Below are 23,524 nucleotides of genomic sequence, written 5' to 3'. Positions count from 1 at the left end.
CCCACACACCAGGCCTGCCGCAGCTCGGCTGTCACTGCGCCCTCTCACCCCCACAACGTGGGATGCTCTGTTTGGACAAAACGGCTAAGAACGCCGGGCGCAGAATGCGGGAAGCCCCAGAGGAAGCAAAGCGTAAGGACGGAGGGCGCCGCCTCAGGCGCCTGCTCGAAAACCCGTGAGTGATCAGAAGGTGGTTACCTGTTCCAGTAAGTGCTCCCGTTCCTCGACCAGCTTTTTCAACCTAATATCTGAAGAGAAGAGAAAGACACGGGTTAGGGGCCCATGAGCTGCTCCCACACACATGGCCAAAATGAACACGGGCACGGGGTTAGTGAACGGATGATGAGGGATTATACACGTACCACAGCGAATGAGGCCACACACGGGGCTGGGGAGGAGCTCAGCCAGGGTGGGTCAGCGCCCAGAACATGCTTGTCTCGTCCGGGCAGCTCCGACCGCATGCAAACTGGCTACGCCGCTACGTGGGGTTAGCATGCAAGGCGCTATGGCCAACCACTGCAACACAAGAGCTCACAGGCCTCACGGTTAAGGTCAGCGCAAGGTCGAGCACGCCCGGGGTGCCACAGGGCGTTCCCGACATTGCCATTAGCTCGTTTGCCCAGGCTGCACCTGGCTCGTGAGCACCGCCGGCCTGGAGTTCTGACCACCTGCTCGTGAGTCTCAAGTCAGCTGAGAGCCTGCTCGCCCGATTGTGGGGGGTGGGGGTGGGGGCGGAAACAGCTCCTGCCTGGACCCCGCCTCGGCCAGGCAGCACGGAGGCGCGACACACGCACCGGGGAGCCCGGAGGAGCTTCCTGAAGGGATGTCGTGGAACAACGGTCTTTGGTGTCCAGAGGGGGGCCGAGGCCTGGGGAGGGCACAGGGGTTGGGGCAAAATCCTACAGCAGGAACGGGATGGCGACGGGGCATGGGCGACGGTGAACTGGCCCAAGCTGCCGGGAAGCTCCGCGGGGGCTGTTGTCACATCCCTCCTCACGGAAGGCCCAGCCTCGGTGCACCCGGACCACTGCTCTCCCCACTGTCCTCCAGGTGAAAACCTGGGCCCCGGGGCAGGACCCAGATTCCTCTCTCCTGGGGGGTCCCCCACGCCTAGCTTGTGACCGGCCTGTGAGGCGGGTAATTCAGTGCACCTTTGTTTTCGTGTGGAACATCAGAGGCGTGTTTGTCTGTTTTTTTCCCGGCACCCTCAGGTGCTACTTCGACAGGCAGAACCACAAAACCACAGGACCAGGGAAGGCCAGTGTGACACGCGCTGTGGTGCCCGCGCCCCGGCTGCCTCTGCAGACAGTCAAACCGCTTCTCATGGTGTATTATTTATCCCCTCTGTGCATTCACCCAACACGCACCATCTTTCTTCATGGTTATAAACCCAGCTCTCTTTTTCAATGTTGCTTTTTGTCTCACGTGCTTTCTCTCTCTCCCAGCCCCAGGGCATCGTAAGAAATACTGACTGTCACACAGGGGCCTCGAGCCCTCCCAGCCGGCGCACAATGTCACTGGTTTCTTCTGCGGACAAGAGAGTGAGCACGGAAGAGGCTCAGCTGCGACAACAGTGCCACCAACCCCCTTGGAGTTAGGGCGATCTGAACTTTCGTGTTGTGGCGAGAACTTGAAAAACAGAAGTGGAATTTCTAAGGAAGAGAAATTTTAAAGCAGAATCGGCGAAGATTAAAAGCAGTTTTAAGGAAGTAGAAAAAAGAAAGCAGCACAAGCCTGTGCTATAAAGAAGGCGAGCACTGCATTGTCATAACTTTAAAAATCAACCATTTATTGAGTAACACGGGCGCAGCATCGCAGACCCGCTGCCACGCTCCGGAGTGTCCCAGCCCCATCTACTGAACAGCATGAAACACCCACGGTGCGCGCGATCAGGGCGGTGAGCGCAGCTTTCAGAAACCAGGCATCAGAGAAGATCAAGCCACACCGTCTCGGCTCACGAGCGTTCTTGTGCACCATGAAGCTACAAGGAACTGCCTATAGTGTTAGCCATACTGTGAAGGGCTGATGTTTAAAATGAGACGATAAGGCCGCGGCCAGGCCTGAGAGACTGCCACGTCAGGACAGGCCCTGGGGCCCGGAGCGGCTCTACTGGCCGTCCAGGTCCCCTGGCCTGTCCGTGCTGCTCCTGGACTGCTCCTCGCCGCAACTCTTACAAGGCAGGTTCCTCCCTGCCTCAGATAGGCGTCGTGCCCCGGCAGGTGCTCCGGGGCAGTGTCCTCCTTCTGGGTGTCATCTTGGTCTTCTGGACCTCAGGGCCCCTCTTGCCATCACAGACAATTTGCAAAGATGAGGGGAGACTGAGGTCTCAAGAAGTCTCCCCCTTCCCCACTCTGACTCAGCCTGTAGTGAAGGCAGGTCCGGGGCCTTCCTGCAGAAGACAGAGCTGGGGTGGGGGGTGGGGTCGTAAGATGGCTCTTCCGCCTGTGTCCAGCACCCGAGTCTGTCCCCCTGGGAACTGGGTCCCTCCACCCGCCACCCTGGCTTCAGGTCAGCTGACCAGCCGGAGTCATCCACTGAGAACACATAACGCTTTTCCCTAAGGCCGGCCTCGGGCCAGTGAAAGGACTTTTCTCCTGAAGACAGGCTTCCCACCTATGGCCACCAAGGGACACCTTCCCTGCAGGGGCCTGGATGCTGCCGTATCCCTGTCTCGCTGGCCGTGGCAGCAGGCTGTGCCACAGGCCTCTCAGGAGAGGCTCTATCAGTGGGAGATAGGAGCCCCAGGCCGAGGGAACCCCAGGAGGGGCACTCCAGGCGCTGTGGACGTCCAGGATTTCTGCTAACTAGCCACACTAAGCATTTCAGAAAGTCATCAACGCATGCATCTTGTTCTTAAAAACTCTTTAAAAACTTCACTGCTTCCCAACTTCTGCCTTCGATAAAATACCAACCTGTCATTCAAAGTCCTCAGCTAGTGTTCCCTGTGTTCACCTGCACCCCTAATCACACTCAAAGCGTGTCCAGCGGTCATGGTCAGGTCTGAGGTCTTTGATATAAGGCCTCTGTGATCGCTGGTTTCTCTGGCCTGATCCTGATGAAGCCTCAGTGGCCCCCCTCTGCGCATGGACAGATGACCTCTCCATGCAGCTCATCGAGAACTGTCCACACGGCCTTGTTTGTTTCCACACCCTAAACGGAACAGACCTAGGAGCAGCGTTTCCTGATAGAGAAGGGCCCCTGACCCCCGCCTCGGCCCCTGCGCTAGGCTGTGGCATCAGGCCCCGCCAGGTGCGTCCGGCGTCCCCACTATGGCCTGGCCTTCAGAGGCCTTTCTTCTTTGCTCACTTCCTGATGCCCAGATGTCCCCTCCTCCCAGAGCTGACTGCTGCCCGCCCTCACTGGCACGGAGCCTCCATGGCCACAGTGACCGACCATGTTTATGAGCTAAGCTAATGAGTGACGAGCTGAGCTGGCGGCCGGCCGAGGGGTGGGGAGCCATACCCCAATATCCTTACACGTGCTGTTGCATAACAGCAACGCAGGCAAGAGCTGAAAAAACAGGTCGATAATCTCACCTTTTAGTGGGGTTGGCTTTTGCATCATTCCTCAGAAGCCTTTCACAATAGGAATGAGAAAGATTTGCTCTTGTGCGTTCCAGCCGGAAGGCAGCTCTGCTGAAGTTAAAGACATCAGTAGAGGCCCAGCGAGCCTGGATGTGGCTCTCCAGAAGCTTGTCCTGTCCAGGCACAAGTTGGGGGACCGCCACCCCCAGCCCTCCACCGCATTGCCCTCGGCACAAGCTGGAACACTGACTGACTTGCCATTTTCATCATCTGCCTCAGAACATTCTAGGTGTCGGCACACGTCAGCACAGCGACAGGGCGGAGACCCTTCTTGACTATGGACCCCACTCACGGGAGATCTACCAGGGGAGAGCGTCTTGAGCCTCCCCTGCTCAGACCACCACCAGCCCCAGCCCTGACTCCAGAAGAGAGGTTCAGCTGCTGCCCACAAGGGTCGCAGGCGAGGCCTCTGGACCCCACCTGGGGCGCAGCACCCGGAGCAGGGGCCGCTGTGAAGCAGCACCGCACACAGGACAGACGCCGTGTGCAACAGCCACACTCAGAAGGGGAGTCACAGACGCGTGAGCTTAGGAAATGTTTATTTAATGACATAATAACACTCGTGCCTCAGAGCCAGGCTCCGGCGCTTTTGCACTCAACCGTATCTTGTAACAGTAACAGGACACCCCGCGACCTCGGGAAGTGTCAACAGCACGTGTGAGGCACATTCTCTCGTGATTTTAATGTTTTATGATCTTGTATTTAACTTTACAATTATTTTTAAGTGCTTCTTTATATAGAAAAAATATATTTTCTGCTGGAAAGCCGAGACAAAACATTCCCAATACGAATATACAGACACACACAAACGGGTGACATTTACACCAAAATACCAGAGGTGGGTTGAACATTCCTGCCAGAGCTTGTTAGAGTCTAAATGGCTATTTGCACAACAACAGTTTCCTTTCGTCCTGCCCTTAAGAAAAAGTGATTAGACAAACAGAGAGAAGTAATTTCAAGGCTAAAAAAATAAATTTTTAGAAACAATTCTCCTTCCGAAGTACTTCAGTAGGAAATGCAATTTCAGTGTATCTCTTCGGGGAAAAAACCTTATTAAAAAATCTTCGCATCAAATGCATCTGGTACATAATTAGCATGAAGTAAAGTTGAAATCTTCTCTATAATCGTCTCTATAATAAATTCAGATATCCAAAAAGCAAGTGAGCCCTGGAGCTTGGCCATGAGCCCCAGCCCGAAACATGCTGTCCTGAGGCGCGGGCTGATCACTCAGCGGCCTGGAAGTTGCTTGGTCATTTAGCTTTTTAAATAAAATGCCACATGGGTTACAACACACCTCTGAAAGTCAAATATGAAAGAACATACATTTGAGGGGATGGTCTAAGAGTCCAGCTTTTTCGGGGCGGGGCGCGGGCCCCGCTTGGTCCTTCCGATCGTTTGCTCAGGGGTCTCCGCTTTCAGCCCGGCAGCCCCGGTGAGGTCACTTCGCTTTGACTGTAGGCGCAACGTGAAGTGTGCAGTGTGGTCTGACGGTACTGGAATGCTCTCGGTTGGCACTTGGACAATAAATGCGTCCCTCTAGCCTGGGTGACAAGCTTGCTGATGAAACACACCTTCGAGTAACAGTCTGTGACTCAGAGCGGTAAATGACGTGGTGAGGATGGGCCTATGCAGCGAAGGATCTAGAACATCAGGGGAATCTCCTTGGTGGAGACGAGACCAGAGCCTCCTGCACGGGCCTCCTGGGCCCCGCCCCGCCTCCGCCCCGGCCTCCCTAGGACAAGGCACAGTCCTCCTTGCCTCTGCCCGTGCCGCCCCCTGCACTGGTGCCCCCTGTGCTCTCGGCATCCAAGTCCCCCAGCTCTCCGTCCGGGGCCAGCGCGTCGCTCTCCAAGCCCTTCTCGGCCCCCTGACTCGGACACCCAGGCGCCACAGGCCCCTCGGTGCTCTCTGCCGGGGCGGCGTCCTGGCGGCCCCTCACGGGGCTTCCGTGGTCCTGCTGGCCACTGCCGGCCTCTTCCCCCACCCCTGGGGCTGCTGCACGGCTCCGGGGGCTGCCATCCTGGTCGCCGAGATCTTCCCTCACACCTCCCTGGACAGCCTCATCTGCGGCACAGGGGCCTGCCGGCGGGACCGAGCTGTCTGCAGTCGCCGAGGCGTCTCCGCCAGCCCGCGCGTCCGCGCCATCCTCCTCCTGGCGCGGCGCCCCGGCCGGCTCAGTGGGGTTTTCTGGACAGCCAACGTGGCGGCTGCTCCCCGTGGCGATGCCCTGTCCGGGGCTCTCGGCCGCCTCGTCCTGCGCTTCCTCTGCTGACTCGCCGCCCGTGGGCGGGGCCTGCTCCTCCTTTTCCTCACTGAAATCCGCGCTCTGCGAGGTCAGCTCCTCCTCGGCATCTTTAGGGGGCTCTAGGGGCGCCGGGGGCTTTTTCTTCTTGTTTTTCTTTTTCCTGTTCTTCGCCTTCTTTGGGGACGCCTCCAGGGCCTTCTCTTCTCCCCTCCTCTCCTGCGGGTCGGGGTCGGCACCTGCTGCCTCAGGACGGCTTGCCGCGGAGGGAGAGCCCGGAGCGGCCTGGCCTTCCCCGGGGACCGGCCGCTCGGCCCTCGGCTCTCCGTCTTCATCCTCCCCTTTGCCCCCCTCCCTGCCTCCTTCTGAGCTCTGAACCGGGCCAGCCTCGGGCTCAGCCGCCTCCTGGTCAGCACGTTCTTCAACCACGCCAAGCCCAGTGCTGGGGGCCAGCTCTTCACCACAAGGCACAGGGCCAGCCCTGTCCTCCGGAGCCCCTGAGGCCTCTGCGTCCACTCGCTGGCCGAATCCAGTTCCCTGTGCCTCTGCTCGGCCCGCGCTGGGCTTCTCACATCCAGCTCCGGGCCCCTGCTGAGAAGCAGCTTCCAGGCCCGCCTGCACGCTAGCCGCCCCCTGGCTGCCATTCAAGTCTTGCTCTCCGTGGTCCCGCTCCCCTGAGGATTCATCTCTTTGGAGTTTGATGTTTGGGGCCTGGTGACTGCCCTGTGGGGTCACGGGGCCTGGGGCCTCGCTGTCTGATTCACTCAAGCCTCTGGGTCGCTGTGCAGCAGCCCCAGGGTCGGCGCCCAGTGTGCCTGTGGCCTCGCCCGACCCGGCCTGCCCCACGCGCTCCGGGAGGCAAACGCTTTCTGGGACTGGCCCCCCACGCGGGGCGTCCACCGCGGCTCCAGGGGTGGGGGCGCTGTCTCCAGAGGCTCGCGGGTGCTCGGCCTGGCTCCCAGCATGCAGCCCCCGATCGAGCATGCTGGCCTGCCTTGGGTCCTCCTTGTGCTGCTCTTGCTCAGTGTTCTGCAAGATCTCGCCTTTCCCCACATTGGCTTTTCCTAAAAGACCGTGGAGAAAATTGAAGGGACCCTATGATGCAGCAGCACTTAATATACATTACAACAGAGACACAGGGTCTCACACCCGCCCCTCCCCTCTCCTGAAGCGCCGCCAGAGTCGCAGGAAAGAGAAGCCTGGTGGCTCTGGGCACAGGAGCCATGGCATTAGCGAGTCCCAGGCCAGCAAAGGTGGCCGCCACCACCTCCCGGGTGAGAGCGGCTGCCGGTGCCACCGCGTGACAGATGCTTTTTCTGGTGAATTCAAGCTCTGACCGACAGAGAGAGCTCTGGACCCAGCAACCAATGGCTCAAACAGGGGGTGCAAGATGGACTCAAGGCCCTTTAGTCCTGCTCTTGTTCCCAAGCGCACAGCTGGACTTCCCGCGCGCAACAAAGGGCACTTTGGAGTAACAGGCGAAAGAAGCCGTAAGAGACTCAGCCTCAAGGAAAGGGCTTTTGGAAATAGCTCAGTCAGCGTAAGAAGAGACCCCCTCCAGCTGCCGGCCACCTCGCGCTGCCTGGAGCCCCGTGGACACCTCTGCTCCCTCCCTCAGGAAGGGGCAGTAGGAGGCAGAGGTATAAGCGGGGGATGACCCCTCAGTTGAATAATAAATGACTTGTCAATCCCAGAACAAGCTGCTAAGGGAACAGAGCCCCAGCGCATCTGACACCACATGACAGCACCCAGGTCAGAGGTGACGGTGTCAGGTGTGGCGCTTGCGGGCAAGCTCCCCAGGACTGGCCAGGAGCAGGCACCTCGTTTCAGCCCCGAGACGTTTCTATGACTGGTTGTTTCAGGCCTTGCACGTCACACTGAAGAGACAGCCCTTGCACATGGGGGCCGGGGCTACCGGGGTCCCGCCACGGCCTGCTGCTGGACCATGGCCCAGAGTGCGTGGTACCTGCTGGCGTCCCGGCGCTGCAGGTCTGTGCACAGCGGTCATGCGAGGTGCACGCAGCGGCATGAGAGCACGTGAGCAAGTTCTGAGCTGCTCAAGCTGCAGCAGAAAGTGGAAGAGAAATCAACCCACGGGTTTCCTCAGCAGCCTTCACACGACAAAGAAAGTGGCGTTTCTTCGTGAAGATGGCGAGGTGCCGCCTGGGAAGCGCGTTCTGAGCCCCAAGCCCACCACCTGTGCATCCCCATGAACAGTCACCGGAAGCTGCTGGGGATAACTGGACTTTGGGACTAACAAGTGCAGCCATCGGCATCAAGGTCACGGTGCCGACCTTGCTCCAGCCTCACTGTCCAGAGCCGGAAAGCAACTGTGGCCCGTGAGTAGGGAGCCCTTCCTGGGGGCTGCCACCCAAGCCGCGCCAGCCCCGAAAGCTTACCCCGTAGCCAGGTGCTAAGGAGACAGACACAGCCCAGACCCTGCCAGCTGCATGGCCCAGGCTACGTCCAGTGGTTGCCCGGCTGACGCGCTCCCGGAGCCAGCGCGTGATGCAGACAGGCTCTTACGGACGAGGGCCGGCTCTCCACTCCTCCTGAGCAGCCCCTGCATCTCCCTGTCCACCAAGGGCCCTGGCCACCTCTGCCCGGGCCCAGCGTCGGGGCAGCCTGCTCCTCCAGCCCTGGAGCCGATGGCAGGCACCCTCGGGATGTGCCCCGGCTGCAGCGCGGCCCCGCCCGCCTGGCAGTAACCCCCGCCCCAGCTCTGATCCCCCCCCCACTTCTGCGACAGGACAGGCTGGACCCCCCCCCGGCCCTCATCTGAGGAAAACCTCACAGCCCTGCCAATGCCGCCCCTTAGACGCTCCTCCGCGCTTCCCAGCCTCACGCGGCACCTTGGAAAAGCAAACGAGACGTGGTCAAAGCCGTGGGGGAGCGTGGTGTGGACAGTGGCCAGACAGCGGCATGCGTGACAGTGACCTGGGGTGGACAGCTCACTCCAACAACGCGTGGGGTCGCCCTGCGGGAGGGCAGCACTCACCGAGGGCACCGGGCCCGGTCGCCGTGAGGGCGTTCAGCTCCTCCTTGGTCATCTTGGTGGGAGCCGCGAGCCCCGTGCTGTTCAGGGCGTGGGGAGTCTCCCCATTGGCAGCGACTTCTGGATTGAAGATGATTCCGTGTTTCTGGGAACAAACACAGGCTTGCTGTGACACTCAGCGACACCAGGGTCCGCTCCCTTTTGTAAATAATAATTAAAAAGGCCATTTCCCCGCATTTGAGGGAAACACTACGGAGGCAGAGAAGCCTCCCGGGGCCTGGCACCGCACATGGCGGGGCCTTCTCCTCCGGCGCCGCCTCAGCCTCGGCCTCCTCTGGACAAAGCTCTGTCAGGAGCTCCCCTTTTTTGTTTTTTGTGTTTTTTAAATAGGCCAAGGGTTCTCCTCACCTAAGAACCATCTGGGGGAAACCATTAAAAAGCAGAAAAACGGGCTCGCCCCTAAAATTCTCACTCAGCGGGCGTGGGGTGTGGCCACGAACCTCCATTTTAATAAGCACCCCGGGGTCCGGAATCAGTGATGCAGATTGAGAAGCACCTCAATGCGTCAGGAACATGTAACAGGGAAGAGAGGAACATGCTTGGGTCCCTTTTTGGAATCAAGGGGCTCAAACCCCCTGAGGGAGGAGGCCCCCAGGGCCACAGGGCTGTGCTGGGGCCGGGAGAGCTCGCCCGAGCCGCATGCCCCACGGGGCCGACGTTTGCTGGGAGCCAGCGGGTGCCCATTAACCGAAACTTGAACTTATTGACAGAACTACAGCCAGCGACACCAAATCCGGGGCCACCACTGGGCGACCTCACAGACTCACGGGCCTGTGGTGCCCCCTTCTCCTGGGCTGTCTTTAGCTTCATACCTTCAACGCCTCTTTCAGCGTGACTACTTCTTCTCTAAGGTCATCTCGTTCACTCCTCACGGAATCAAAGAACTCTTTCTGCCTCTCTAGAGCCTGCGCGTGCGGCGGGGTGGAGAGAGAGGCCAGTGAGCAGAGCCGGGCTGCGAGAGGCGGGCACCGGGCAGAAGGTGCTGGAGGCTGCCACCCGGGTGCCTCCTGGCCGTGCGGGGCCAGGGGCCGCTCCCACGGCGAGGCAGGTGGGCGGCGTCTCATCCCCAGCGTTCCCAAGCTTGGCCCTGGGCTCACGCACGGCAGGGGCCAGCGCGAGCCGCCCATTGAGCGAGGGAGAAACAGAGCGAGAGGAGGGTGACAGCGCTGAGCGAGCTAGACTGTTTCCTACGCTCATTCTTGTCTGCCGCCACAGAGCAACTTGCATGCACGTGCACCCCAAATCCTAAAGCTCGGCAAGGGGGAAAAAGCAGCTCCCCCACGCTGCAGCTACAGGGGACACCCAGAGGCAGCCCTCTGCGCCGTGCACGGCGGTCACCGTCTGGACACCACGTGACGGCAGGTAGGTGACGGCAGGTGCTTTGGCTCCCTGCTCGGAGCCATCGCCCCCGCCACAGGCGGGGGCCTCTCTCGTGGACGGACAGGGGCTGAGTGGGGATGCTGTTGGGGCGGGGGGCTGTGTGGGGCTCCACACAGGGCTCCCCAGAAGTCTGCATGCCCAGCCCTGACCTGGGGGCATCCCTCACACCGCTTGCACAGCAGGGCTGTCCGGTGAGGGGCCCGGCTCAGGGCTGTCTCCACGAGGGAGCCGGCCTCGAGCTCACGGTTGACATCGACGCGGGCAGGTCAGTGTGCGCACGCGGGTTAACTTCAATTTTGCATCACAAGGTCTCGACTGTATTGTTAACGTGGGGGCTGCATGCAAGACCACACAGGGGCTTCTGCAGACTCCAGGCTGGGAGGGCACCCGCCAGGCACTGCCCGCCCGTCGCGGAGAGGCCTACCCCTATCTTTTTGTCTTTCCACTCTACTGTTTCCTGAAGATCGGAAATCTCCCTGATAAAGCTCGCCTGTTTCTGCTGTAGCTGTCGGATTTCCTGAAGGACAGGAGCAGGCGGAAAGAAAGCAGAGAGAGGGTTAGCGGGAGGAGCGCCCAGTGCTGGAACGAGGGCGCCCAAGGGCCGTGCTGTGAGCTCACAGCGCAAGCCGATGTCTGTCCTGTCCTAGCCCCGGCCCCGGCCCCCACGCCCGCCAGTGCAGGAACAAGCCCCACTTGGGGCGACGCCTCACAGGATCCGACCCAGCTGCCGCCGTGATGGAGAGCACGAGGGCTGGGCCTCAGGGGGTCTCCGCCTCGTGTTTCAGCTCCCAGCAGCGCCCACAGCCCTCGCCTCATGGCCCCATCCTCACAGCACCCCGGCCCCTGCGTCCCCTCCCAAGGACCCAGCGGGCCCAGGGCCACCCCGGTCGACTCCTGTCACAAGACCTGAGCTCCGTCACGCCCACTATGTCCCTTTGGCCGAGAAAGGTGACCCGTTCGGGGTGGTCAAGGTGGGACACCTTCCCGGCTGCTGCTCCGTCTGCCCCAGACAGATCCCAGCCAGCACAGTGGGGGCTGGGCAGGGGCCTCAACTGCCAGTTTTCAAGGAACCTGGCTATATTTTAATTTGTTTTTACTTTGTGAAATGGATTATTATTATGACTCGCTTGCACTGACGTAATGCTAGGACACCCCCATCGAGGATCACCAGCAGAGTGCTCCCAGCACCACAATCAGTCCTCCACCAGTCACGGTGCTCCCTCCCCCGCGCGCCCTCCTGTGCCCCCCCCCGAGGCGTCAGGTCACGGTCAGCTTTCAAGGGTGGGCTCCTGAGCACGTCTTCCTCCGGCCCTTGGGCGGCTTCTCTGCGCTCCACAGGTAGGTGACACCCCCTGGGACGGATCTTTCTCCTCTGACTCATTTCACTTTGCATCGTCCCTTCCCGAACCGGTTCTTTTGGTAATGAGCCAAGAAACTGCTCCCAAGTCACAGAGAAAAAGGAGGACAGGACCAGGTCACGTACCTCGAGCATCTCTTCTCTCTGCCTCAGGGCCTCCTTCACCTCGGCGAACTGGAACTGCAGCACGCTGTGGGCATGCCGCTCCCTCTCGAACTCCTGGGGAGGAGGCGGGGGTCACGGCTTTCGGCCATTCCCGCTCCCGTCCCCATGACCTATGTCCATCTCGAAACAGATGACCTGTTTCTACATCGCCACCTTCAAGGCCTTTTTAGTAACACAAACCCGTTTCCCCAGACTTTCTGGAAAATGCCCCTTTGATTTGCTGCAGAATTAACCCGAGAACAAGGGTCTCCTGGCCTCGGAACAAAAGCGAGGTCCCAGGGACCGTCCCTGCAGGGGCCCTGCTGTGTCCCCAGGGCTCTGTGCTGAGGGCTGGATGAAATGATCCCTGATTCTGAAACATGACAAGAAGTACTCTGGGGAAAAAGGGGACTAAGCCCAGTCTACTCTGACAAGTTTATCTAACAGCAGACGGTGGGCCCCTGCTCCTGGCCCTCATCCCTGGAGTAAACAGGAGCAGGAGGGGCAGCAGAAGGACTCGCAGGCAGAGCCCCAAGCCGACCTTCTGCTGCGGGATGCCCCCAGGGCCCGAGTGTGCGGCTCCTCTGGCCTCCAGCTCAGCCAGGCCAAGGGTCATGGCCTGATGATGTTTGTGCCCTGGTTAAGTGCTGAGGGCTTAGGGGGCAGCAGGGGACACCTTGCTTGGATCTGTTTGAAGGGGTCTGACCTCAGCTCTTGTTCCCCTACTCACCCCCTGGAATTCCCTGCTCATCCTCTTCCTGAAGTCTGGGGGTGACTCGTGTCCTCTCCGCTGTGACAAGGATCTGCCTTGGGCTGTGCTTGGCCCATGGCCCCCACCTTGGGACAATATTTCAGATCCCCCAACTTCTCTGCAACTAGTCTTGGGTATTCTACTTATCTCATGCCTAAACGAGAACATTCTAGAATTATTTAGAAGGCGCTACAGTGCCCTTCCACCGGGGGTGCTGGGGGAGTGCTCCCTGTGCCTGTGCTCCAACATGACACTGGGGCATCTGGGACGATCCTCCTTTTCAGATTTCAGGCTTCACAGATAAGGAGAAAATTCTCTCGCTTCTAACTCAATCTCTGTGGGTCAAAGAAGGTGGCCTTTGAGCTGCTGATAGGACCGCGGGGTGGCCTCGTGTCACGGCATACAGCCAGCCAGGGTAAAAAGAAGATAATGACTCAAGTTAAAATTCCTGTTTGTCTCAGCAGTCCGGGTGCTGGACGGCACCCTGGGCATCTCATCGGCTCCGTAACTCGCGACGACTGGGCGTCCCTCACCATCTCTGCAGAGCCAGAGCCCCGAGCCCAGGGCCCGCGCCCCACCGCCCGGCCCGTCTGCAGCGTCAGTCCTGACACTCTGCGCTCTGCACTGGATCACAGGCTAACCTGGATCTGGGTTCTTAACAAAGCTCAGGTCAGACCCCAGCCTCCGCTGAGCTCTGCCGAGGGCGTCTGCTTCTTACACGGGCCGTGTCTTTTCCCAACCGGCAGGAAATAGGTGAACAGAATTTTCTTAAAATCTGTGATACATGGAACTGCCTCTCTCTATGCAGCCAGGAGACAACCAAATAACCACCAGGAGCTGCAGGCCAGCGGGACGACTCCGAAGCACACAGTCGCGCCGCGGGCGGGCAGGTGCGTCTGAGTTTCCTGCACGTGCAAGCACAGGCGTCCTCCAGGAGCATCGCATGGGGAAGCGTGTGCAGCGGTTCTCACACCCCAGCAGTGAGTGTGCGCTCTCACTTGCTGCTGTGGGGTGCCCAAGGCAGGTGGAGGAAACTGTTTCCTCACATGTGTGCACATCTGTGCACAGACACACGCACCCGCATACCTGCTGCACGCGCACCTACCAGTACATGTGCATGTGTGGCAACACACAATATGTGCCTGAGTGCATGCCCCTCTGCCCCTGCACCCCTCTGCCCCTGTGCCCCTCTGCGCCTATGCTCCTGCATCCCTGCACCCCACCGTCCCTGCGCCCCACCGCCCCTGCGCCCCCGCACCTTGCCCTTCTCCTCGCACTGCCGCCGGCTCTCCGCCAGCTGCTCTTCCAGCTCCAGCAGCGTGTCCTTGAGCGTGTCCACCTGGTACATGAAGAGTGTCTTCTCGTTGTCCAGCTGCGCGTTGGAGACCATGGCCTTCCTGTACTTCTCCTCGGCCTCCGCGAGCGAGTCCTGGCGTGACAGTTTTGAAGCCGCGGTGAGAACGAGAGTGGACGCGCCCAGCGCCCTTGCACGACCACACTCAGCTCCACGCACGGACTTCCTTCCCGCAGCCAGGGAGTGGCCGGAGGCGCGCGGCCGCCTCATGGGAGCCCAGACGCCCTTGCCTGCGAGGTCGGTGCGGCCCCCGGGGCCTGGGGCGGCGGTGGGGGCGGCGGCACTGGCGGTTACTGGGGCGCGGCGGGGCAGACGCATCAGGGCCGCGAGGAGGGGCAGCGCCAACAGAGGAGCGCGGCCTGTGCACCGGGCCCCTGAGGACGAGTGACCGGGGCAGGTGGCCACCCTCCCTGCCCTGGCCTGGGACGTGGGAAAGGCGAGCGAGCTGCAGCCTCCCACCTGGGGGCACGCTCTGGAAGGGGGCCCGGGGAGGGCTGGCCTCCAGGGCCCCTGCTTCAGGGCCGGCGACGGGCGAGGGGCACGTTAAGAGCGAACAGACGCCGGGGCAGGCCCCGCGAGCAGACCAGCCGTGCTGAAGCAAGCGGGCATGTCTGGTCGGTGCGCCGGGGCTCCCAGGAGGCGCCCAGGAGGCGGCCTTCACCCCACCCGCAGGCAGGGCGCTGTTTGGGGGGACCAAGCGTCCTGAGTTGGTTCAGAGGCTCCTTTTTCAACTCCAGAAACGAGTTCAAAGCCACCATCTTAATTCCCTCCCTTTAAAAAGAGGTGACGGTCACGGGACTTGTCACTGCCTCTCGATCTGGCGTCCCTGAAGTCAGACCATTTGGGGACCTTCTGGAGAGGTCTGTGGTCTGCGATGAGCTGCCTGGTGAGGACAGCGCCCCCGGCCCCGCCCCCTGCAGGGAGAGGGAGCCCTGTGTCCCGGGTGGAAGGTGGCCCACAGGACACGCAGTGCTTCCACACGCGAGGGGCCCAGAATCGCCCAACCAGGAACGCTCACGGGATGCAAACCATCTGCATGTTCCAAAGCACCACAACCCGGGCCCTCACAGTGACGCCAGGCCTCGGGGAAGTGAGCCGGCGGAGCACGCGTGCGTGTCCCTGCGGTGGGGCGCCGGGGCCCAGCCCGTGTCGGGGCGGGATGCTCCCTGGGAGGAGAGTCTGCTCCCAAGCCGGGGGGCGGGGCGGATGCGTGTCAGAGGTTAGTGACGGGCCCGGAGGGAGCAGGTGGGCGTCCGGCGCGGTGGGCAGGCGCAGGCCCGCGCGCCATGGCCGGGTCTGGGCACGTTTACTGCATGCAGGCCGCGTCTGCAGGGGCTGGGTTAAGCTGGTTACGGCGTGAGCCACACCCGCGTCAGCTGGTACCTTCATCTCTTTCAGGCCCTGCATGTATTTGCCTTCTACGTCCTGAATCTGGTCCTTCAGCTCAGAGAGCTCCTGGGGAGGCAGCCGCGCGTGTCGGGGAGAAAAGGGGTGAGGCCAGAGGAAGGACGCCCCGCCCCCCTCCCGCTGCTGGGAAGCGCCTCTTATTTGGGTCATTTGAGCAGCAGCTGATTTTACTTTCTTAAAGTGTTAAAGAAAATGAAATGAACTTTAATGTGACAAAAGTGAAAATTCAAGTGTCTCGAGTTTTACACATCAGGCGGAGGCCCTGGGACAAGGTGCTTTACCACAGGTGTTCACTCCTGCCTGCGTCCCTGCGCTGGGCCCCGGGTTCGGCCACGCGCCCCGGCTCGCGTGCAGGCTCCGGGCCCCGCCTGCCTGTCAGGTGCGTCACCACACTTGGGGTGGGGGTGGCCCCCGAAGTCACCCTGACCTCGATGGTGTCTACTGAGCAAATGCCTCTCCCAGCCCTGAGCGCAGCAGCCTCACACATGCCGCGGTGCCTGGGACAGCGCCCGTTCTTAGACGGCACGGAGGTGGGGGCCCCTTCAGGGGAGCCAGGTCCCTATGGCTGCCCTGCTGAGGGTCAGACGTGCCTGCAGCCAGTTCCCGGCTACCAGCTCTCGCGCCAGAAAGCTCTTGCAGAGAGGAGGTCAGGCCTGGCCTTGACTCCAGCTCCCAGGCCGCACCGGCCCCTGGATACTGTGGTGCTCGCCCCACACTGGGTGTGAGGCCCGCTTCCCCCAGGGACTCAAGACCACTCGGGGCAGTGACGAGGTGCACCGCCAGCAGGACGGGGCACGCTGCGCAGAGGGCTGGGATGCGGCTGGGGACTGAAAGTGACAGGCTGCTCCACCCCTTCCCAAATTCTCGACCGTCTCTGCGAGCTGGGTGCGGGGCCGCGGGGGTGCAGAGGGCACAGGCCTGCCCAGCCCCACGGAGACCTTACTTGAGCCGGGTCCGCATGTGGGGGAGGTGGGGGGTGGCACAGGGGAGAAGTGTCGGGGCCGTCACCAGCCGCCTGGTCTAAACGAGGCTGATGTGCAGAGCGGCGGGCTGGGCCTTACCTTCATCTCTCGGAGGGACGCCTCGGTGTCCACGGAGAGGGAGGTGTCGCCGCTGCCCCTCCGGGAGGACGTGCCACCCAGTGAGGCCAGGGCGGCGGCGGACAAGCCTGGCAGGCTCCGAGGCCCCTAGAGCGGTTGCGAGGCCAAAGGTGACGTTAGACACTGAAGTCGCCCCTGGGCCCAGCACTGGGCGCCTCCACCCCGACTCCATCTCCAGCGGGGTGCTCCTCCCTGGCGGGGGGCTAGGAGGGAGCACTCTGAGGGGCCTCAGGGACGCTTTGGAGTTTGCCCGGGTCGGCTGTCAGCTCCCCGGTCAGCCCGTCTCCAGCCCCTCCCCTGGGCTGCAGGGGGGACCCCCAGGAGCCCTCTGAAGGGGCGACGCCGGCTGCTGCACCCCCGATAAAGGCTGGGGCATGTTTTCTCGTTAGTGCCGGCCATAGCTCCGGGACCCACTAGGCTTAGAACCGCGTTGGGCCCGACAGAGAACCCTTACCTTCTCGGTGAAATCCTTCTCCGGTCTCTCTTCCACCTGTGGAGTAAGATGGACGAGTGTGAGACACTTAGAAACACTAAACGGGCACCTGGACACGGGGACGAGACCAACATGGACACTAGCCACGCTGGGGGCGCAGACATGTGCGTGGCCTGGCTCGGAGGTGCCCCGGGGCCGCGACATCTAGCGGAGGGGACACGGCCCACAGCTCCCTGACCGGGCGGCCTATGTCCTGAATTCAATAGCTTATGGATCTCCAGAGCTCTGCATGTGGGTACCCCCAAACCTGCATGGTAAGGGGGGGTCAGGCCCGGCTCGGAGTCGCGAGACGCCACCAGAGTTTTCATCTCCACGTCAGTAAACCTGGCTGCAGAGTGAGAGGAGTGGAGCTGGGGCGCCCGTCCCCACCCCAAGTGGCTGAGCCCCCATGAAATCCTGGGGCGGGTCCCAGCAGGGGCTGGTGGGGTGAAGCACAGGAGACCCGGCCAAGTGACAAGTGGGACCCCAAGAATTTGGCTTTTGGATGTGCCTGTGGCCCTCGCTTCTCCCTCTCTCTCAAGGGGGCCTCCGGGGACCCCAGGCGGGCACCGGCCTCGGCCCAGGGAGACGCCGACCGCGTTGTGGGGGCGCCGAGGGGCGGGGCCGAGGCCGGCGCTGCTCAGATCCCACGCGAGGCGGACTCGCTCTCCACGGTCTCTCCTTCCCTCCTGGCCCACAGACGGCTCCTCCCCGCGGCCCTCGGGAAGGTCGCGGAGGTCAGAAAACCCCGTGCTCGGCTGTTTCCAGACCCCTGGGAAAACCCGCCGTGTGTCACGCAGTCCTCGATGAGATGCCAGGGGACCCCAGGAGGTGGGCAGGCCCAGCGCCGGTCAGCTTGGTCCAGGACGCGGGGCTGGGCCCTGGGACTCGCGGCTGGCGCCCCGCGAGGAGGGAAAGCTGTCTGGCCCTGGAGCGCCCTCACCCGCCCTCCCGCACCCCGGCCTCCGCCCCGGAACAGCGGTCTGCAGGACAGACACCCCGGGGCGGGCCACAGGGCGGCTGCGGGGGAGGCGACGCCCGGACCCAGGGCCCGCGCTGCGCTGGCCGCTCCTCGGGCAACGGCACCTCCCAGCCGGTCGCTGTCGTGTATAGAGATCACCTCGAGACCGGGGGCGCCCCCCAGGGAGAAGCCATGTCGTTTGTCTTTTTTTTTCAAGAAAGACGAGAAAAAACACAAACGGACCAAAAAACACGGGGCTTGGGGCTGCGCTAACACAGCTCGCTCTGCGCCGCCTCGCCTGACGCTGGAGCCGCGGGGCCTTTCAAAATGGTTATAAAAAGCACCTTTGCCCCGAAACACGCAGGGGATGGGAAGGCGAAGACTGAGGATAATTTTTAATTAAAGACCGCGCTAGACACAAGGAAAAGTAGGCTCCTGACCAAGGCTGCAGCCAGCGAGACCCGCGCTGTCTCGGCGTCAGGGGGCGTCGGGGTAAGCGCCCCGGTTCTCTCCTCACCTCCAACAGCAAGTCCGGGGTGCAGAGGGGCCCAGGCTGCCGCAGGGCCGCGACCTCCCGCTAGAGGGCGGCAGCACCTGCTGGGGGAGCGCCCCCACCCCGCCCCAGGGGACGGCTCGCAGGCGCGCTGGGCCTCAGGGTGACGCACCACAGCGCCTGATCTCCAGAAACACAGGACGCAACAGGGCAGGAGAAAGGGTTGTAAACTGGGGGGACGCCCGGGGGGGGGGTGAAGCCGCCGCGGGGGTGGGGGATGCGGGTGGGGGGCCCAGGGTGCTTGTGCTCCGGGACTCCCCCCCCCCGCTCATCACGGCACCTGGAAGCAACGCCGTGCTCCCGTCCCTCCTCCCAGGAGGGGGCAGCGCCCACGGTCTGGTTCCTCCCGCTGTCTGAGCAACACCGGACATGCTGGGGCAACAGGGAAACCTGGGGCCGGCCAGCAGGGCCCTTGACGCGCCTCCTCATCTCAGGATCACACCGAGAAAACACACAGACATCTTGACAACTTTCGAGCAACAGGCACTGCCAAAACGTCTCTGAAATTTTAGATTCTGCAACTCTTTCTTTCAGAAACAAACGCCTACGACGACACAGCCCATCTTGCTCCGAGCTCCCGGCCATCCCGGCTCGGCCTGGCCGGGCGCCCGCGAGGCCTGCGCTGCTGCTCCGTGCCGGCAGCCGGGCGCCTCCCAGGGGCAGCGGGACCTGGGCACGCGGGGACCCCGGCCGGGGGCAGGGGCTTGTCCTCTCAGAAATAGCGGAGGGCCGCGCAGCCTCGGGGGACTTTCCTTCAAACACAAACAGGGCGGAGCCAACCGTGGCAGAGACTTTGGCCTGACATGCTGGAACCTTTACAGTTTCCCGGATGACAGTCCCCGTCTTGTGTTCGTAATCCCAGACCCGCCTGGCCCGGGCCCAGCCTCCTCACACGGCGGGCATCGGGAGCGGGCGTCAGCCTGGCTCAGGCAGGCCCCGGCTCGCTCGAGCCTGCGGGGCTAGAGGCCAGGAGCCTCGCCGGTTCCCGGCTGGTTCCCGGCGGGATCCCGAGGCCTGGATGGTCCCGGCGGGGTGCCGCTGGGTGAACTCCCCGTCGAACACGATTCCAACCTCTCGGAGCTGCCGGGAGCCCTCGGCTGAGTTCCGGGGACACCTGTGCCCTCCCTGGGCACCATCTCCCATGCCCATGCCTGTGAGGGCAGGTGCAGCACGTGGTCTGCCACTCCAGCCCTGGACATACCCCAAACACCTCTGAACGAGGGGTGACCCTGCCTTCCCCAAGAGGACAACCCCGGACTCCTAGCAGAGAGCTGAGGGGGTAACAGTGCAGGTTCCTCGTAGATGGGGCGGGGCCCCCCGTGTTCCGATCTGCAGGCCTGGGCGAGGGTCCCGCCGTCCACGCAACAGGCTTTTGTTTCAGTCACGCTGGTCCCTTTTGCTCTGGAGCACCTCTCCTCCTCCCACCCGGGCACTGGCCGTCCTTCCGCACCCAGGGGGGGCGTCTGCAGGGCCTGCGGGGAGCCCTAGGCCCCGGCACTCCCGCTACCCGGCACCACATTCCCGATGATTCACCAGGACAGGTGACACCGGCCCCGGCACCCGACGGCTCCACCCGGGAGAAGCAAGCGCCGACGCCCGACTTGTTACTGGTTCTCAAGGTGGGTTAGCCCGGCTTTCCAGGTGACGCTGGAGAAGCTGACGTGACGGGTCAGGTGTCCCCAGGCAGGAAGGAGACAGTCCACTCAGGTTTCACAGCTCCCCCCTCCCACTCCTTTGCATGCTGAGAGGGGCCGGGCGGGGCAGGCCTTCCGCGCCCGCACTGCCTCGCCCACCACGCCTCCCGGGCAGGACTGGGCCTGGACACAGCTTCCCACTCCAACTCTCCCCCAGGCCCTCCTGCTGGCCTACAAGGCCCCGGTGCAAACGCCCAATCCCTCCCAACGGTGGGAGTTCCCAAGACTCGGAAATCTGATGGGCAGATGCCATGGGAGGGGAGAGGACTGGAGTTTGGGGGAGCACAAAGTGGTCAGCTCAGCTCAGCCTTCAGGCTCTGTGGCCTCTGCTTGCTCAGACACTGCAGCCTGTCCCCAAGGACCCGCCCACAGGCAACGTAGACGTCCCTGCGGTTCCGGGCACCACCCACAGAGGCGCCCTCAGCTCTGAGGCCCCCCACCTGGGAGAGACGCCTGGGGGGCGGAGGCCAGCAGGCCCACCCGCCTGGGATGCTGCCCTTTGCTCAGGGCGCCAACCACGTGGGGATCCATCGGCCTCTGGGTGAGTGCTGACTCAGGAGAGGACGGGCCATCGCCGGGAAGTAGCCGTCCCGCTGGCCTGCCACCCTCAGAGCCACACGCCCGGCCTGCGCAGAACTCGGCAGCGGCGCTGGCCAGCTGGGGCGGGTCTCCCGCCAGCGCCTCGGAGGAGCAGAAGGGAGGGAGCCTCGGCCTCGGAGGGGCCCGGAGCTGCTGCCAGGGCTGTCCCCACGACGGGCTGGAGAGACAGAGTGGGGGGTGCCCAGCCTCGGGACGGGGCTTGGGCCTCAGCACAGATGCCACCAGGGCCCCAGTTACAAGGGCCCGCCTCTCGCCACCACGACTGGGCCCCTGGGCCCCTTTCCGCCCCCTTCCCGCTCATATTATCTCCTGAGCCCCTCTGGGCGAAGGAGTCCGCTCTGGCGCGGACGAGGGTCTCTGTCCTGCACCCTGGGATGGCATCACGGTGCTTGACAACCCCCAAGGAGATGCTTAACAGCAACGAGTAATCACAGGATGTAAGTCCCACGCGTCCTCGAGCCCCCGGGCCGAGCACGGGGTGCCCGGAAGTCACGCGGAGCCTCCTGTGAACTGGGGACACTTCCATCTTCCCCTCAAACCCGAGCCATAAGGAAGAACGCTCTGCCCTGCAGGGAGTGTGGAAAGTGCTGTCCCAGGTCGGCCGGGTCTCCCAGAGGCTGTGGGCAGCCAGGTGGGGGCGCACCCCGGGGGGCACGGCTGGCCCTGGGGCCCAGGGCTGATCTCAGGCAGCAGGGATTCCGACAGCACTGCCCGTCACCCCGGGCTGGTCCTGCTGGGCGGGTCGGGGTGGGGCCTCCCTCTCAGGATCCAGTGGCCCCGGCATTCCGGGTGCCCCCATTCTGCCCCTGAGCCCTCGGGGCTGGGACCCCATTCCTCTGCTGCGGGTGCGGGGGGTGGGGGCTCAAAGGGCGCTGAGGGCAGAGGCCAGTCTGCGGCTAACAGTGTGGGGGGGGTCTCCATTTCCAAAGAGACAGGCTCCCCACTCTCACACTCGCCCTCGGCCACTTCCTGTGGGCATCGTGAGGAACACCTCCACCGCAAGGGGAACAGCAGGACAAGTGGGGGGAGCGGGCTGGACGCGGGCTGTGTGGTCCGGGCAGCAGGTGGGGGTGGGGGGCACCCCCTCGGCTCGCGTTCAGAACCTGGGTCCCTTTGTTGGCGTCCCCAAGCCCCGCACTTGGTCTGACGCCCCAAAGCAGTAAGACAGCATCTCACGCGTAACCCGGATGGCCGGCACCGGCGAGCCTGTGAGGCGGAGGCCAGGAGCAGCGTGAAACGCCCGGCCGTGCGGGTGGCGCTAGAGGCCAGCCTCCCCCGAGGCGGCGGCGCACGTCCCTCCTCCGCTGGGGTCACCAGGAGGCGGCTGGCCCGACAGCTCAGTGTCCCTCCCGCCCCGACCATATGCCGTCCGCCCCACTCACAAATGTCCCCCAACAAACACTCCTGAACGCGCAGGGCCCCACAGAGGCGGCGAAGCTCGGACACTCCAAGGTCCTGGGAAAATGCACAAGAGCAGGCCCTGGGCAGGCAGGAGTGCCGGGGAGCCCCTGCACGCTGAGTGATGCCCACAGCTTGGGGGACGGGCACAGGGCCGGGGGGCAGAGCTGGACATAGGGCTGTGGGACGTGGCCGGGCCCCACTGCACTCACTGGCACCAGCAACGCCAGACTCAGCCCCCCACTGGCTCAGGCAGCAACACACCAGGGCTGTGGCCACTCCTCCGACGTGCACATGCAAGTCCCCCCAGAACCCCAAGGCTTCCCCAGGGCTACAAGCAAAGGATCTAGGCGATTCTGAGACTCTAAAATGGGGCATTCCCCCAGTTGTTTCCACTTGGGCCTGAATGAAGGGTGCCCAGGCGCTCCCCAGCTCCGGGGCTGCTGTACGGGACAGAGAGGAACAGAGACAGACAAGGAAGGGCAGGAGCAGGCGGGAGGGGAGCAGGCGGGAGGGGAGCTGGCGTGCAGAGAGGAAGGCACTTACCACGGGGCTGGCCCGTGCCGAGCTGGCCCTGGAGGAGGCCCGGGAGCTGGAGTTGAGGTGGCCGCCGTGCTCCGAGGGCTGTCCACACAGCCGCCGCCGGACACGCAGACAGAGAGAGAGGACAGGTCAGCAGGGTACAGCGAGGACGCGCCCAGCACGGGGTGAGCCCCAGGGGGCCCGCGGACAGAGAAGGGCCCAGCAGCCAGAGAACACAGCGTTGGTGCGGGAGGGTGGCACAAGCCTGGTCCCGGGTGCCTGGTGCCCCCCCACGGCGCATACCCCCTCCACGTGGAGACACCCCGAGAGGGACATGGGTCTCCGGGCAGGGGCCGCGGGGTCGGGGCTCTCCCCTGCGCTCTCCAAGCCAGAGGACGGAGCTGCGGGCGCTCACGCCCGTCTGGTCCGTCTGGGTGCGTCACCTGCCCTCCGCCTGGCTGCTGCCCGTGCCGGCGCGGCTGCTCTCGCCTCTCTCCCGGTAAAGAGAAGCGCCTCAGCTGCTTCATCCGGAAGCACACCTTCCTGGTTGAGGTTAACGCTGCCATGTGCTCCAGCCCCAGATTTTTTTTAGATTTTTAAAAAAAATTCTGACTTTCCTGCCTAGCAGGGTGGGCGGGGGCTGGGGGAGTCTCCCCTGCTCAGGACACAGCCCTCAGCACCTCCACCTGGGCTCGAGGGCCAGGAGACCCCGAGGCAGCATCCCAGGGGCCAGCCCTCGGGGGAGCTGGTCTCACCTGAGTGGCCAGCAGAGGTCATCCCCTGAGCCCCTGAGGGCGGGATCTGTAGCTACTCGGTCCCCTGCTGAGCACTCCAGGGCCTAGGGCCAGCACTGCCCACCCGCACCCTCTCCTGAGAACCTCCCCGCCCAAGCCCCTGCCGCGGGGGGTCGCTGCGGATGGCCACACTGGCGTGCCTGGCCTCCAGCATGA

The 23,524-nt window shown here is 63.0% G+C and overlaps 1 protein-coding gene across 1 annotated transcript in view; it reads right to left on the bottom strand.

Moving 5' to 3' along the window:
- Positions 1–23,524, bottom strand: part of LRRFIP1 (LRR binding FLII interacting protein 1) — a 53,102-nt gene that overhangs the window by 5,074 nt on the left and 24,504 nt on the right. Inside the window, exons 6-17 of the mRNA XM_054699470.1 lie at positions 22,599–22,676; positions 16,829–16,864; positions 16,336–16,461; positions 15,251–15,322; positions 13,772–13,942; positions 11,745–11,837; positions 9,694–9,786; positions 8,825–8,966; positions 5,324–6,890; positions 795–868; positions 363–413; positions 199–248 (exon numbers count right to left, since the gene is read on the bottom strand). Of these exons, the coding sequence (XP_054555445.1) occupies positions 199–248; positions 363–413; positions 795–868; positions 5,324–6,890; positions 8,825–8,966; positions 9,694–9,786; positions 11,745–11,837; positions 13,772–13,942; positions 15,251–15,322; positions 16,336–16,461; positions 16,829–16,864; positions 22,599–22,676 (2,553 nt within the window). The remainder of the gene's footprint in view (positions 1–198; positions 249–362; positions 414–794; positions 869–5,323; positions 6,891–8,824; positions 8,967–9,693; positions 9,787–11,744; positions 11,838–13,771; positions 13,943–15,250; positions 15,323–16,335; positions 16,462–16,828; positions 16,865–22,598; positions 22,677–23,524) is intronic.

Source organism: Talpa occidentalis, unplaced genomic scaffold (assembly GCF_014898055.3).
Source record: "Talpa occidentalis isolate TD23 unplaced genomic scaffold, MPIMG_talOcc4v2.1 talOcc4.3, whole genome shotgun sequence".
In the NCBI taxonomy this organism is placed as follows: Eukaryota; Metazoa; Chordata; class Mammalia; order Eulipotyphla; family Talpidae; genus Talpa; species Talpa occidentalis.
The sequence above is the reverse complement of the archived record's forward strand: the minus strand, read 5'-3'. Positions and strand labels throughout refer to the sequence as shown.